General features: G+C 40.6%; 1 protein-coding gene across 1 annotated transcript in view; it reads left to right on the top strand.

The window, feature by feature from the left end:
* Positions 1–12,847, top strand: part of TGFB2 (transforming growth factor beta 2) — a 60,683-nt gene extending 47,836 nt beyond the window's left edge. The window contains exons 3-7 of the mRNA XM_059841024.1: positions 4,575–4,707; positions 4,826–4,936; positions 6,650–6,824; positions 7,386–7,539; positions 9,319–12,847. Of these exons, the coding sequence (XP_059697007.1) occupies positions 4,575–4,707; positions 4,826–4,936; positions 6,650–6,824; positions 7,386–7,539; positions 9,319–9,477 (732 nt within the window). The 3' untranslated portion in view covers positions 9,478–12,847. The remainder of the gene's footprint in view (positions 1–4,574; positions 4,708–4,825; positions 4,937–6,649; positions 6,825–7,385; positions 7,540–9,318) is intronic.
* Positions 12,848–14,244: the final 1,397 nt, after the last annotated feature.

The raw sequence follows: 14,244 nt of genomic DNA, 5'->3' as shown, positions 1-14,244 counted from the left end.
AATGCTTTCCAGTTAGTCTGAAAAATAAGCACAGCAAGTGACAGAAGTAATTTACAAATCAGTATTTTCTGGAAACTCCTCATGCTTCTGAAACCAAGTTTGTGACAAAACTAAATTTTTTCACTGCTGAATGCCCTGGTCATGGTGATTTGGGATATGCTTTCAAGATAACATCATGGGTCAGCCTTCTCTAATGGATGAAGAGGAGCACAGACAAGTCCCTGCCAGACAAGCAGAGGTTCTCCCCCAGAAGACTGAGGAGAATTAAAAGTATATTTCAATAGGATTTGTAAAATACCAGAAATCTGGCAGGCCTGATGAGGGTGGCATGTGAGTGTTGTCATCACCAAGATCCCCAGTTGGGCTTCCTAAACATATGGAGCTGTACAAAAAAGAGCAATGCTTTGTTTGCATCTGGCTTCTTCATGAGCCATTTCCTGTAATTAACTGCATTATTCACTTATTCATGTGTTTGTTTCACCCTGATCTACTGGCAGTAGCTCCACATATGTCATATCTAGAGACTCCTCATGGGTATTTGTAAGAGCATTTTTTCACCAGGTGTTTTCAAGAAGCCTCAGCATTGAAATAAATTGTATGAGAGGTAGGTTAGCAGTGGGCATAGAAAAAGGTAGGTAGAAGGCAGTGTGCACTGGTCAAGAGAAGATTAAGAATTGCTTTAGTTGGTGGTTTTCCTGTGAAAGGGAGGAATTACATACAAAAATGGGGTAGAAAAAAACTGAAATTGTTCTTAGAATTTAGGGCATTGCTACTGAATGAAAATTACTCTGTGTACTGGTCTAGAAGCCTGGTGGATCACCTTTTGGTAACACTTCTACCAATTCAGCTCATCCCCACAGCGTGTGATCGTATCCATACGTTCCCTGTGTAATCATTTGTTATAAGAGGCAGTGGAAGCAGGACCAAGTGAGCAGATATCCCTGGGCAGACATGTCCATGTCCAGAACCTGTGTTTGTTGGCTTTGAGCTGTCTCTGAGGCGTTTGCAGGTGTGCATGCTCACAGCCGTTCATGCACAGCCATCCTGCATCACCATGTACCTGTGGGTGTTGGGATGTGTCCCTCCCCAGTGGGGCAGGTGGGGCTGCCTGTGTGGAAACTCTGTCTCCTGCTCATGCAAATGATGGGATCTGTGTCTGCACGCAGTGGGTGATGCACAGGATTCCCCCACTGGAAAACCTTTGCCTTCTGCATCATGGCCTGTAGTCAGACCAAACTCTTTCTACCTCTTTAAGAGGGAGCGTTTGGTAAGGTGCCAAAAGGAAGTAAGAAAGGATTAAAGGGGAGGTTTAACTCAGTTGACTTTCTCTTCGGTGGATTTTCTTTTTTCCCCTTGCCTTCTGTTAGTACTTTCAGTGCACTGAAAACTTCTGCACAAAGGCTTTTGTTTAGCTCCTGCAGGTACAAGCTGTGCAGCAGCAGTTCTGATAACCGTGTTTGATGTGGTCATGATGGGCTAAGCATGAAGGTGAGGTGGTGTTTATAGGTAAGGCAAGGCAATGTTTATAGGTGAAGGTAATATCTCTTCTAAGACCAATCAGTGTGGTTGGAAGAAGTAGACAAGCTTTCAAGCACAAAAGCTGCAAGGCTTTTAATCTTTTTTGAAACTAAATTAGTTGATCTAGTTGGAAGAAAGGATTGGAAATGGTGAATGAGAAGTTTTTCATTGAGGATATAGGCTTGAGGGTGTATTGGAAGAAAAAGGTGTGTTGCTGATAGGGAAAGTTAAAACCAGAAATGTAGGGCAAAGTAAAAAGAAGCAAACCAAAGTGGGGAAATGGCAGAGAGAACCTAAAATGCTTATTTCATGTAGTGATTTCTGAAAGACTCATTTGAAGAATATATTGCAGCTGTAAAAATTTCTGAGAGATTCCTTCAAAAAGGCCCCTTTGTTTACCCCCATATAGAGTGCAATTGCTTCAGTGTGGATGGAAATAAAAAGCAGTGTAGGAAAAGAAACTTAATCAGATTAATTTGTGGGAGAAAATAGACTCTAAGGATCCAGTCTAGGATTGTATCTTCCATTAGCTTTCCACACTTGCAACAATGTAAGAGAAAAAGAAGAGAAAATTGAAATGGTGAGGTTAGAAGATCATTCTTGCTTACAAGTACTCAGCTTGTTAAGATCATACATCACCCTAACACTATAAAGATACTTAACCCAAGAGAAGGAGATTTAAGTTAATTTCACTAAGTGTAACCCTCTTCTCACTTAACAGCCTTTTGCTTAAGAACTGCCAGTGCCTGTTTAATCCATGGTGTCAGTTGTGGAAATTCTCTCATACTTAGTTTGTGACTTTTTACCTCGTTCTTTATAATTTTCTTCCTGAACACGCTGCGTAAACAACATGGAGAGAAACTTTACTCTCAGACGTTGTAGGTACCATAGGATGGATAATATCCTGCTCTTCTAATCCATGGTATCCATCCTGTCCCACAGTGCCATAGAGCTTAGAAGCATTTTCTTGTCATTCAGCTCAACAGTGGGGATGGATTTTCCTTGGACGTGCGGTGGTGATTTCTTGTTCTTTTACAAATGCCTTTTATTCCAGGTGCACACTGACAGCCCTTGACTCGGTCTTTTGGTAGCAATTGGGATAAAGACTGGAATAAATACATTTATTTTTGATACCAAGGCACAGCTGTGTCTTCATAATATGTCTAAGACCAATTATAGTTAACATCAGGAGATTGCTTTTGGCACATTACTTAATTTTAGTCCTTACATCACTGCCAAAACTGAGGTATGCAGTTTCTGGAGTCTTTGGAAAGATATGACTGTGCAGAAAGGAAGAGAAATGAGCCAAGTTCTTGTGTCCCATTTGCTTCACACCCCCCACCTCCCAGCCCCAACACATCCTTGCAGAATGACAGCTGCATTACATCCTCAGGAACACTTGACCCGATAAAGACCAAAGGGAAGGCAAAGTTATATTTGTACTTCTCTGGGACTTTCCCAGCATTGATTACTGATGCTCTCATCCCTCTGGCACTTCTGAGCAGTGGTAGTCCCCTTGCTGCTGCCAGACTCTATAACAGTTGTTCAGACACTTTGTTTGAAGGTTACCTCATAAAAAGGAGTCCCAATGTTCACTGTTGAAGTGCCCTTAGTTTCTACTGGGGAACTCAGCATCGCCTACCAGGGGCCCTTAGTAATCTTCTGGACTTGAACCAACATCTTCTCATGGCTTTTTGCTAAATGTGTTGATCAGAAAGAAGACAAAGAACCTGTCATGTTGCTGTTCTTTTCATAAGACAAATGTTATTGTAGGAGCCACGGTGTTGGCCTATGAGAGATCCAGCACTGCCTTGCAATAAACAGGGAGACTCTACATGCTGACTCCACATGCTGGACAGAATCTGAGCTTTTCAAGCCTGTTTAATTACGAAAAGCCTGATTTTATCACGATGACATAGTTTCACACCTCTTTTGAAATATTTTTCTTTACATGTATTATGCGGTTTCACCATGATTTTATTACAGCAGTGCTTGCTAGATGTCAGGTTGCTCTGGGATGAGAAAATAGGAGGAAACAATGAGACGTTGTCAGTTACTCATTTGGAGATGGATTTGGGTGCTTAAAGAAAGGAAAAACCCGAAATAAAATATGGACTCGCACAGCTGGCGTGCCAAAAGTTAGAAAGTGATGTTATAGTGTGGTATCTTGATGGGAGCTGACTAAATGTTGCATGGCATTCCAGCTCCCTGCATCACAAAACTATCAACAGAGTGAAAACCAGAAACCAGCTGTTAACAGCCAGAAGTCCAATTGTTTTTGTCTTAGACTTAAGGTAAATAATAGCAGGCTATGCTTGTATATGGGAAGGCCCTCACTGAATTGTTTGCGTGGGACGAGGAGGACTGTGGACACTCGGAATTCTGTTCACGCAGGGCCTGGGTTTCTTTTGTTCGGGTATTTTTTATTGCTTGGTCAGTAGAAGCTTTGCTGAAACATTTGACAAAAATACAAATACAGCCTGTATCAAGGTTGGATGGAGGCAGACTCGCCTGTTGGCACAAATCTGTTCATGGCCGTCTGTTTAATGTATGATTAGTACCCGAGATCAGAGGGAAGGCTAAAAGCATGAATAAGGCAATACCATAGGTTAGTTATAGGGAAGCAATGCAATATCTTCAATGTACAGACTATGTTGTACAGCCTGGACTTTGGCATCTTATGCTCTAGCTAGTATAAGTATTACTGAAGAAGGTGAAATAGCTTCTTTTGATGATTACAGTGATCTCTTCAGGACTTGTATTACAGGATAGGTTTTCAGGGCAGTTCTTTCTGTGTGATTTCTCTCACTAAGGAATATGTGATGGTGTGTTTTACTTGGGAGCCTAAGCTGATTTCATTAGGGTGTTTTTATATTGTTCTTCTCCTTACACACCCAAAGAAGATTCTTTCTGAAAATGTGCACAAATGTTCATCTGCTGCATAGAGGTTTCAACTGTAATAGTTTCTTGAGCTATTTTCTAATGTTAGTGGTCTTTTTTAAAAGCAACCAGGTAAATGTTAACCTGTAGGAAATCTTATTTGTTGTTTCTTTCAGGTTTTAAAATCTAAAGAATTATCATCACCAGGACAGCGCTATATTGACAGCAAAGTAGTTAAAACAAGAGCTGAAGGAGAATGGTTGTCTTTTGATGTCACTGAGGCTGTTCATGAATGGCTCCATCACAGAGGTGACAAAAAGTGCTCTTTGCCTTCACTCCTGCCCCAGCTGCTCCTCCATTAACTCAGGAGTATTTCAGAGTCATTCCACATGTAAAAACCAACTCCACTCACTTTTATGTTTTGCAGACAGGAATCTTGGATTTAAGATAAGCTTACATTGTCCATGCTGTACCTTCGTACCTTCCAATAATTACATCATCCCAAATAAAAGTGAGGAGCTTGAAGCAAGATTTGCAGGTAATTAGAGAAAAAAAACTCCAACTTTTTAAAATGTTGTGGTATGTACTAATTGAGGAGGGAAATAAAAAGCTGCTTCTGCCTTCTAAATATCATTCAGCTGATTGAAAACTTGCTCATTTGTAAATCATGATTCTCAGCTGGTAGGAAATTATACTAAAGTCACAAGGGTAAAACTATGTCACCTGAACAATTCTAAAATCACAAGACATGAAAAAGCTGTCTCATTCCATGCATGCAGCTTTGATGTCCTTAAAAGTCTGTGTTACAGTTTGCAGCATGCTCACAGGATTTACATACATTTTTGGATGTAGTGAAGACTCTTGCACAGTTTGCCATCCACTGTTGGATAGTAATGAGAAAATAGCTTAGTATTTTCAGAATAAACATTTTGCTCTCCATCCTAGTACTGTAATGAGTCAGACTTATTTGAAGTTTGGAATGAGTGGGCATTAAAAAGTAAAAAACTGTAGTGAGGTTTATGAATATATGTGCTCTTTATGGACAGCAGGCAAGGTGTTAGGGAGTAAATATATGAAGGTTGTATAAGCTCTCTTGTGTTTTTAAGACATTAAACTTTCAGTTTCACAAAAGAGAAATTATATTTAATTGACTGTACTACAGTTACCATCCACCAGCACACATGAACCTACAGCTATATTAGAACCAATTTTAATCTAAATTCTATTCCTGAAATTCTCATTTATTGAACTGTGTCATGATTTGGTTCACTTGTGATCCAAGTATTTGGCTATATTCCTTGTCAAGTATTAAGTTTTTCTAACCATTGTTTCACTGCATTGGAATTTTTTCCTGTAAGTATATACATGTACTGTACATATGATTAAAGCCATTGTGTGCATTTAAAAAAATGGTTAGTATGGTGTTTGGTCACTAGAATTGCATATATTAAGAAAAGAATAGTGTATCTTTTTCTGTTTAGATGGTAGTATCTGGCTGGGGGGGTTAATTTTCTAAAGGATGTTAACAAAAGGCCTGTGGAAGGCCAGTACCCTGAGTCCCTTGTTGTGCTAGCTTGGTAAGAAGCTAGCAAGGCAGTTAGTGTTAAAAGAGAATACAGAATGCAAGGTCATAGATTGCCTTTTCAAGAAGAAATACTTTACTCAGTGTCTTTTCCATGCCCATGTGAAGGAAGAGACTAGAATAATTGGCTTTCTGGGGAAAATTAGCAGATTTAAATAAACTGGCAATGAAAGATAGGAAAGTATCATAAAGGAGTGAATGTGATGGTGGAAACTAGTAGGATAGAAGTAAGAGTGGGAAATGAAAGTGAAATATCCAGAGCATCTTTAAGTGTGTTAAAAGGTTTTAAAAGGTACATACCTGTTAAAAGTTGGGAGTACTGCTCTGACTGAAGCAACGAGAGAATCACTGCTTGACGCATTTGAAGCTAAGACACGCAAGATGCAGTGACTGAAGTTACCTTCTCTGTTATTCATTTAAACGTTTCTAGTAAATGTACTGAAATGCCATTAAACAGATGTGAATGTGGGAGGGTTGATACAATAGCTAACATGAGAACTGTGAGTATCTTAGACATCTTGGGTTGAAATTTACCCCCACTTCCCCAGTAAATATGCCCAGCTGACACCATCATGGCCCAGTTTCTGAGATTTTTTTTTAAGAGATGGTTTATTTAATTTGTGAAGAAAAAGCAACACAATGTTTATCACCAAAATGTATTTTTTGAAGGTATTGATGACTACACATATTCCAGTGGTGATGTGAAAGCTTTAAAGTCCAATAGGAAAAAATACAGTGGGAAGACCCCACATCTTCTGCTAATGTTGTTACCCTCCTACAGACTTGAGTCGCAACAGCCCAGTCGGCGGAAGAAGCGTGCTCTAGATGCTGCCTATTGTTTTAGGTAACTATGCCTGCACATCCAATATTCTTACACAGTGGTGGGAGACTGGAGGTGTCATACAGTTGTTTATCATGTTTCTTTGCAGTTAGCCTTTATACAGAATGCAAACCCTCATTCTCAGACCCGGGGTCTGTGTGCAGCAGGTCTCTGCCCAGCGGTCTCCAGTCCCACAGAGACAGGGGCAGATTGTTGTGACCTTAGACAATAGAAGCTCAGTTCCATGTGGGATGATTCCCAGATGCATTAGCCCCATAGTTAGAGCAAAATTATCACCTTCACTTTGTTCACCCACTCAGAGTCTCCTCTGTAGGACCTGGAGAAAAACACTTGAGTAGTCCTCCAGGGAATTCTTTAGCTTTGTCTGTATGAGCAAGTCCTGCCATGTCCAAGCACCCTGCAATAACTGTAATTTCAGTTACAACATAAGCTACTATTGATCTGATTTAGTTGTGACTCAGACCTGCCTGTCTGTAAAGGATCATTCAGGGTGCAAGAACTGGATAATTTTTATTCCCAGTGTTGTCTTTGTGTTGACCGATGTGTTTGTATTTTATTTCCCAGGAATGTGCAGGATAATTGCTGTCTGCGTCCACTTTATATTGACTTCAAGAGGGATCTTGGCTGGAAATGGATTCATGAACCTAAAGGATACCATGCTAATTTCTGTGCAGGAGCCTGCCCGTATTTATGGAGCTCAGATACTCAGCACAGCAGAGTGAGTAATGGATTTGCTAATTTTCAGCTTCTGTTTTATAACTGCAGGTTGAGCTATGTTTCTGGGACTGACATCAGCACCAGTGTCCAGAGTTAGTAACTAAGGATGATGAAATGTGGCCCTATAGAGGAACTCACACATGGCCTCAAGCTAGTGTTGAAGCAGGAGAAATGTACTGGCCCAGAGATTTACTTTCTTTTATGTGTTCATTGATACGAACACATGGTTGGATTGAATACTTCTAGTGAGTATGTAGCCTCTGGAGTGGCTTGGAAAAGGCCTTTCAATATAGACTTGATTGGAAGATGGCACAATGAGTTTGGTCAGCAAAGACACTGAGGGAGGCACTTTCAGAGTGACTAAAGGGCTGAGTTGTACCACCTGGTCATCACCTACTTTTATGACCTGCCATACTGATAGCTGTCCTCCTTTTACTTCAAAAGACATATTCTTTCTTACACTTGGAAAATTTATATGGGAAGGAGGGACTTTGTATATGGGATGTTGAAGAGCCAAATCATAGTTGTCCGAGATGGGACTTTTTATTTTAGGGATTGGATGTGGTATTTTAGCAAACTGCCTTAGGATGAGTAGTATTCTGCTGTGAAGTGCTAATTTCCTCTTAGCTGTCACTAAGGATGTCTAGACAGTAAATGCAAGAGACAGACATTTGCATCATAGTTGTCATAAACTAAGAATTTCACCCTCGGGTCCGTACTAAGAATGATGTTTCCCCTTTTTCAAGCCTCCCTTAAAATGACAGATCAGTGTCAGCCAGCAGGGAGAACTTGCCATGCCCAAGGGACAGCTTGAGTTTCTTTTGGTTGGTAAAACCATGATACCATGTTCTTCCTTTGTAGCTGTCACTGTCTGTGACATTGTACTGTTAGCAGTGTCAGCAGGCAGAGGTATAAATAAGGTGAGTGTGTTTCCATGCTGGTGTGGAGTAATGGTGTACACATTTTGGAACTGCACTTGTTTTTAAAGGAAAGAGGAAGAGTAACTGTCATGGTCACAAATATGTGGTTTGGATAATTGCCTGAGGAGCCAGAAGTTGCCTAATAAAGTAGTTAGTTTTGCTGTCCTGAACAGATCTTCTGTCTCTCTATGCTGCAAATGTTGTGTGGAAGTTCTAGGAAAAGGTCACTTGGTGTTTGGCTAAGGCATTAATGGCATCCTCTGGAGCACCTATGCATCATCAGTGGCTAACCCCACATACTTCCCTTGCAGAGAACCATGCATAGGGATCCAGGGTGACATAGGTGGTATCTCCATGCACCTGGCTCTCAGCAGGAGTAACTGCACCTTGAGTCCTGGTGCTTGCAGGGTGGCATTAATGGACTTAGTTAGCATAGTCAAAGGGTAAAAGAAGAGGGGTGCCTATGCTCTGAAGATGTCTGTCTTCTCTTTGGTCACTTGTAAATCCAAAATCTATAAACAGCAAATGGCAACCTGAAGAAACAGATAAAAACCGCTCAATTTTTTCTGTGCTCATAAATATGGTGTGCCTGTTGATCCAAAGGGCAGCACTTTAGAGGCAGACTCCAGGTATGTGCCTTCTTTGAGACTTAAGACTGTATGGACAAAACCTTAGGAAATTCAGGCATATTGTGATCACTAGATTGAAGTGGAAAAGCATAAAAACCCCTAAAATCCAGGAATCTTCATACCATTTTCAGTGGGCATTCTCTCAGGTATTGTGGGAGGAAGTGTTGCAGAAAACAGTTTGCTCATTAGAGGTAGCTGCCTTAATCTCTTCTTTTTGGTTTCTCCTTCTAGGTACTCAGCTTGTATAACACCATAAATCCAGAAGCTTCAGCCTCTCCGTGCTGTGTGTCCCAGGATTTGGAACCCCTCACCATCCTCTACTACATTGGAAAAACACCCAAAATTGAACAGCTTTCCAACATGATTGTCAAGTCTTGCAAGTGCAGCTAAAGGATATCCCTGAAATAGCATGACATGGGTTTATAAAAAATAAAGATAACCAAGGAAAAAAAAGAAAGAGAGAGTGAGAAGGAAAGAAAGAAAAATAAAAACCCGGGTTCATCAGTGTTAAAAGAAAAAAAAAGAAGAAAAAAAAAGCGGTACTAGTCTGAACTGTTTGAAAGTTTGTTTTGTTTTTTTTTTTAACTGGCATCTGAAGCAAAACATTGAAGGCTTTTTCCTACATTTCACCTACACATAGTGTGAGATAGACAAGAAGCAAAGTTAAAGGAAAAAAGAAACCTTTTAAAAAATAAACACTGGAAGAAATTTGTTAGTGTTACTATGTGAAAGGAAAAAAACAGGAAAATCCCATGAAGTGGAGTTGCTGTATCTGTCCCGTGCCTTACTTGATCTCTCTGTATTGTTACGCAATAGGCATCCTACCCATTCCTCTTAGCTATAGAGTTAACAGTGCATTATTTATTTGTGTATAAAAACTATCAAATGAACATTTCTGTATCACCATTGGGAAAATGAAAACCAGCCAGTGTGGACAAGGTGGAGACCAAATAAGCTGCCAGAAATACATATAAAGCCTAAAGGAACACAAGCTCAAAAGAATCAGAAAAGTAATGGTTAGTTTAGTTTGATTAAAATAGAAATCAGTTATTACATTACTGACAAACTCTGCCTTTAACATACCTTATTTTTCATGCCAGCTGCCTAGAGAGACTTCTTGTAAGGTCTCAGACCCTTGTTTTAAATACTGAATAATTTACTAATAAAGGACACTCTGTTTCAGTCTCAAAGACAAGTCTATAAGATTTTTTTTTACTGTAAATGATTTAAAATGTCAGTTTAGTAAACCAGTGAAATATTTAACATGTACTGGTCTAATCTTCAGACCTTAATATGTTGCTGTATAGCTATGCTATGGGATTTTTTTTTTTGTTCTTTTGGTATATGTAACCATACCTAGAGTATTACAATAGGTGGGTAGTAAAAGCCAGCTTAATTGGAAACATATCTGTAGATCTCTATTTGTAAACTATTAAAAAAATACGTACTTTATGTGTAATGTGTAAATTTTCACCATATTTTTGTACTCTGTAATACTGTCAGCTCTCATGACTTTGAATTTGAATTTGGGGCTCTTTTTGATCACTCAGAATCATGTGTTTCCCTCTAGCTGGCCAGTATGAGTAGAGTCCCTGTATTTTGACTTGCACTACAAATACATGTTTTATAATAATTGCTATACATGTGCTTTGTATATTGTTCATCATTATGACATAAGCTACCTGACTCCATTTGTTTTTCTGTTTTATAAAAAAGGATGGATTAAAGCAATCTCCCCCCCTGCTCCTCCCCTCCTCCTCCAGCTGTCCCCGTTCATAGCGCTTGCATCGCCATGCGGTTCAGATCTCTGGGCCTTCCCATTTTCCCATCTTCTTTCGGCTGTAGACATTCAAACAGATGGGCAGGGAGCGAGGTGAGGAGAGAAGAGGTGTCCCAGCCTGGCTGAGGCGAGGCGAGCCCTTGCAGAGAGTGACATCCAGCACTGTGCAGGAGGCTGTGGGGAGCGGCTGCCGCGGCGATGCCCGCGCACGGCAGGAGCAGGAGCAGAGCGCACTCGGATGCGGCGGCCTGGCATGGGGAACTCAGTCCTGCAGCTCCTCTGTGGGGCTGCTCCTGCTGCAGGTAACAGAGAGGTTTGCCTTTGACTTCTGCAGTGGCACAGCAGGCCCTTTAGGCTGTTGGGGTATGTGTAAGGATTGGCAGGATCAGACCCTGGATTTTTGCAAGTCTACCAATTTTTTTCTCGATTGGGTTGACACTAATGCTTCTTTTAAAAAAACGAGAAAGGAACATGGGGATTCCCATGGTGTTTTGTTGTTTTCATATTGTAGAGGGAGTAAAAAGAAAAAAACCACGTCGTATACTTCATTTAAAAAAAAAAAAACAAAGCCCAACCTAAATAAGAATGAAAAGAATACTGAAGAAGGCACAATCATTTCATATCATGGATGGATGCTTCTGCAGAGCAAAGCTGGAAACCTGCAGTGCAAGCATTCTTCTTGGATGAGAGGGACATTTTCTGCCATTGTCCTGAGCAGTGTTGGGAGGACACTCCTGAGCTTGGTGTTGTCAGTTCCAGTTTTAAGAATTGCAGTTTCTTTGGCTTCAGCAGAATATTGGTGCAAAACTGAGGTGCCATGGTGGCTTGCACAGGTAGCTCCTCAGGACTTCTTTGGAGCCTGTGTTTATTGTCTAGATGGGAACATACCCCAGAGATTATCTAATCCCACCCCCTGGCTCAGGAGGAGAAGGTATGTTAGACTTCTGATTTATTTAGTGAGCTGAGGTGAACAGGTGAAGAATCTGTCCTGCTAACACTTGCTTGAGCCAGACTAACTCCAGTGAGAAGATGCACTGAACTCAGTGAAACTCCTCAGGGTAATACATACTCTGGATTTTGCTGTATAATGACAGCAAAATTAGTTTTATCAGGTTCAGTATGAGAACTGTATTTTTGTTGGACAGGAGAGAAGACAAGGGTGAGCACATTTTACAAAACTTAAAAATGTTTTTGCAGTTCTCTGATACAGGAATGCAGCTTTCAAATCAGTTTTGAAGACGGGGGATGGGAGATAGCATAGCTGTCTAACTATACTCACTGTGTACTGGATGCAGCTGAAAATTTGAACTTGGATTTGAATTTTTTTCTCTAAGCAGAGAAAAACTGTTTCTGTAAGTCATTGCCCCAAAATCGATTTTTAGAAAAATTTCTGGTGTTCCTCAAAATGCACTGATAATATTTGAAATTTGCTATTTTAAAGCTACTACAATTTATTTTTTCTTGTTCATTAGGCATGTATTTCCCTTTAATTACCAAGGGTGTTAGGCCTGATCCTACAATATGCAGAACTCATGGGTGAAATTCCTCTCTGCAGAGTGGGGTAAGGTGAGTCCTTAGCACCTCTCAGGTCTGATGTGAATACCCCTCTAATGATCTTCAGATGGGTCTGCAACAGCTCAAGGACTTTGTGCTGCGGGGCCTTATTTTGGCAAGGTGATTTCCACTGCCTGAGCAGAGTCCTGAGAGCTGATGGGAAATGTTCAGCATCTGGAAAGATCAGACCCAAGGGGCTGGCTGGGGCTGAGGGGGAATCATAGCACTTAGCTGGGTGGGGTAGGACAGCCCTTCTGATGTGTTCAGCATCAATACAACTGTATGGTTGGCATGGTTTAAAGGCAAAAAAAGAAGGAACTTAAAGGACAGCTGTGTTGTACTTTGGTGGTTGATTATTCTGTATTTTAACACATTGTATGTCTGTTTTTGTGGTGCTCTAGTGGTAAATAAATTATTTCAATTATATGCTGGTGTTGCTTTCGTATGGCAGTATTCTTCTGGCACAGGCAGTTCCTCTGCCCTGGAATGTTAAATCCCTGCAAAGCTTGATTTTTTGTGGGATTTTGGCATGTGTGACCTTGATGTGGTCCAGGTCACCGCAGGCTGAGGTGAAGAACATCCATCCAGGGTGAGGATGGATCATATCTGCTCTGGGGGTTGCTCTCCCCTCAGCCACTGTAGTGAATGTCTTGGTCTGTAGAGAGCTGCCTCAGTTATATCAGTTTACCAGGAATAGCTGTGTGGCACATGGAAGTGTTTTTTGACATAAACTAGGATTCCCTAGTTTGTTTTCTATTTCCATGCTCTCTGCAATATGCAATTGCATTATCTAAGCAAATAAGAATTAAGGAGCCTGTAATTGCAGCTTTTCTTTATCAGGCTCCAGTCACTTGAATAAATAAAACTGATGGCAGGAAGGACTTCAGGACTGAATCACTGCTTTTAAAGTTGATGAAATTATATGTGAAAATTCTTCCAGACCAGGCACTTCTGAGGAGACCAGGGACTGCTCTCCCTGGTGCCTTCTCTGGCATCTAAGGAGTGCATAGCATTTCTTGGCTTGAATGAAAGAGCATGTTTATGCCAGATTGTTTTGGGTTATTGTGATAAATTATAACAAATGAACTCTGTGGTCTGTCAATATGTTTGAGAATGTAACTTGGGATGAGCATTAAAAACAATCTTAGGGGCAATTCCACCACAGTTACGCTCCAGCCTTAATTGATTTCAGTGAGTTTATACAGGCCTAAAACTGTAGTCCTTCAGAATTTTCCAGATGCCAATTTTTATTCTATTTTTAGCTACCCAGCTATGTGCTTTGACATGAATGTAATCTGCCAGCCTTATTCTTACCCAAAGAAGCCCTCACACTGCCTTGAGATGAGAATACCTTGCAGCCTTCTCTGCTGTATTTGTGAAGTCAGTGAAGAACAGGAGGGTTTGAGGAGGAATGCTGATTGGAAATTGTGGGTGAGAAAATGGTCATGGTGCCTGTAACTAAGGAGGAACAAAGTGGAGGGAACATAATGTGCTGAAAGAAATTTTATAGCATGGGGCTGAAAAGATGGAAGATCTGCCATGATAATGAGATTTATGCAGAGTATTTGGATGCTGGGCTTGTCTTCGTTTTGCTAACACACCCTATCCAGACTGTATCAGTGAAGCCCTTACTGTGCTAGAATCAAATTGTGGTTAATAATTGTGGAATATTCAATATAGGAAAAAAACCCAAACCATGTAAATGTCTTGAAAACTGTTTTTTAGGCCAAAATCTGCCTCTTAGTTCAGACAGAACAGATTCTATGAGGAGCCATGAGTTCTGGAAGAAAATAAACCAAGAGGTTATGTAATTATATGTGCTT

Source organism: Haemorhous mexicanus, chromosome 3 (genome assembly GCF_027477595.1).
Source record: "Haemorhous mexicanus isolate bHaeMex1 chromosome 3, bHaeMex1.pri, whole genome shotgun sequence".
Taxonomy (NCBI): Eukaryota; Metazoa; Chordata; class Aves; order Passeriformes; family Fringillidae; genus Haemorhous; species Haemorhous mexicanus.
The sequence above is the reverse complement of the archived record's forward strand: the minus strand, read 5'-3'. Positions and strand labels throughout refer to the sequence as shown.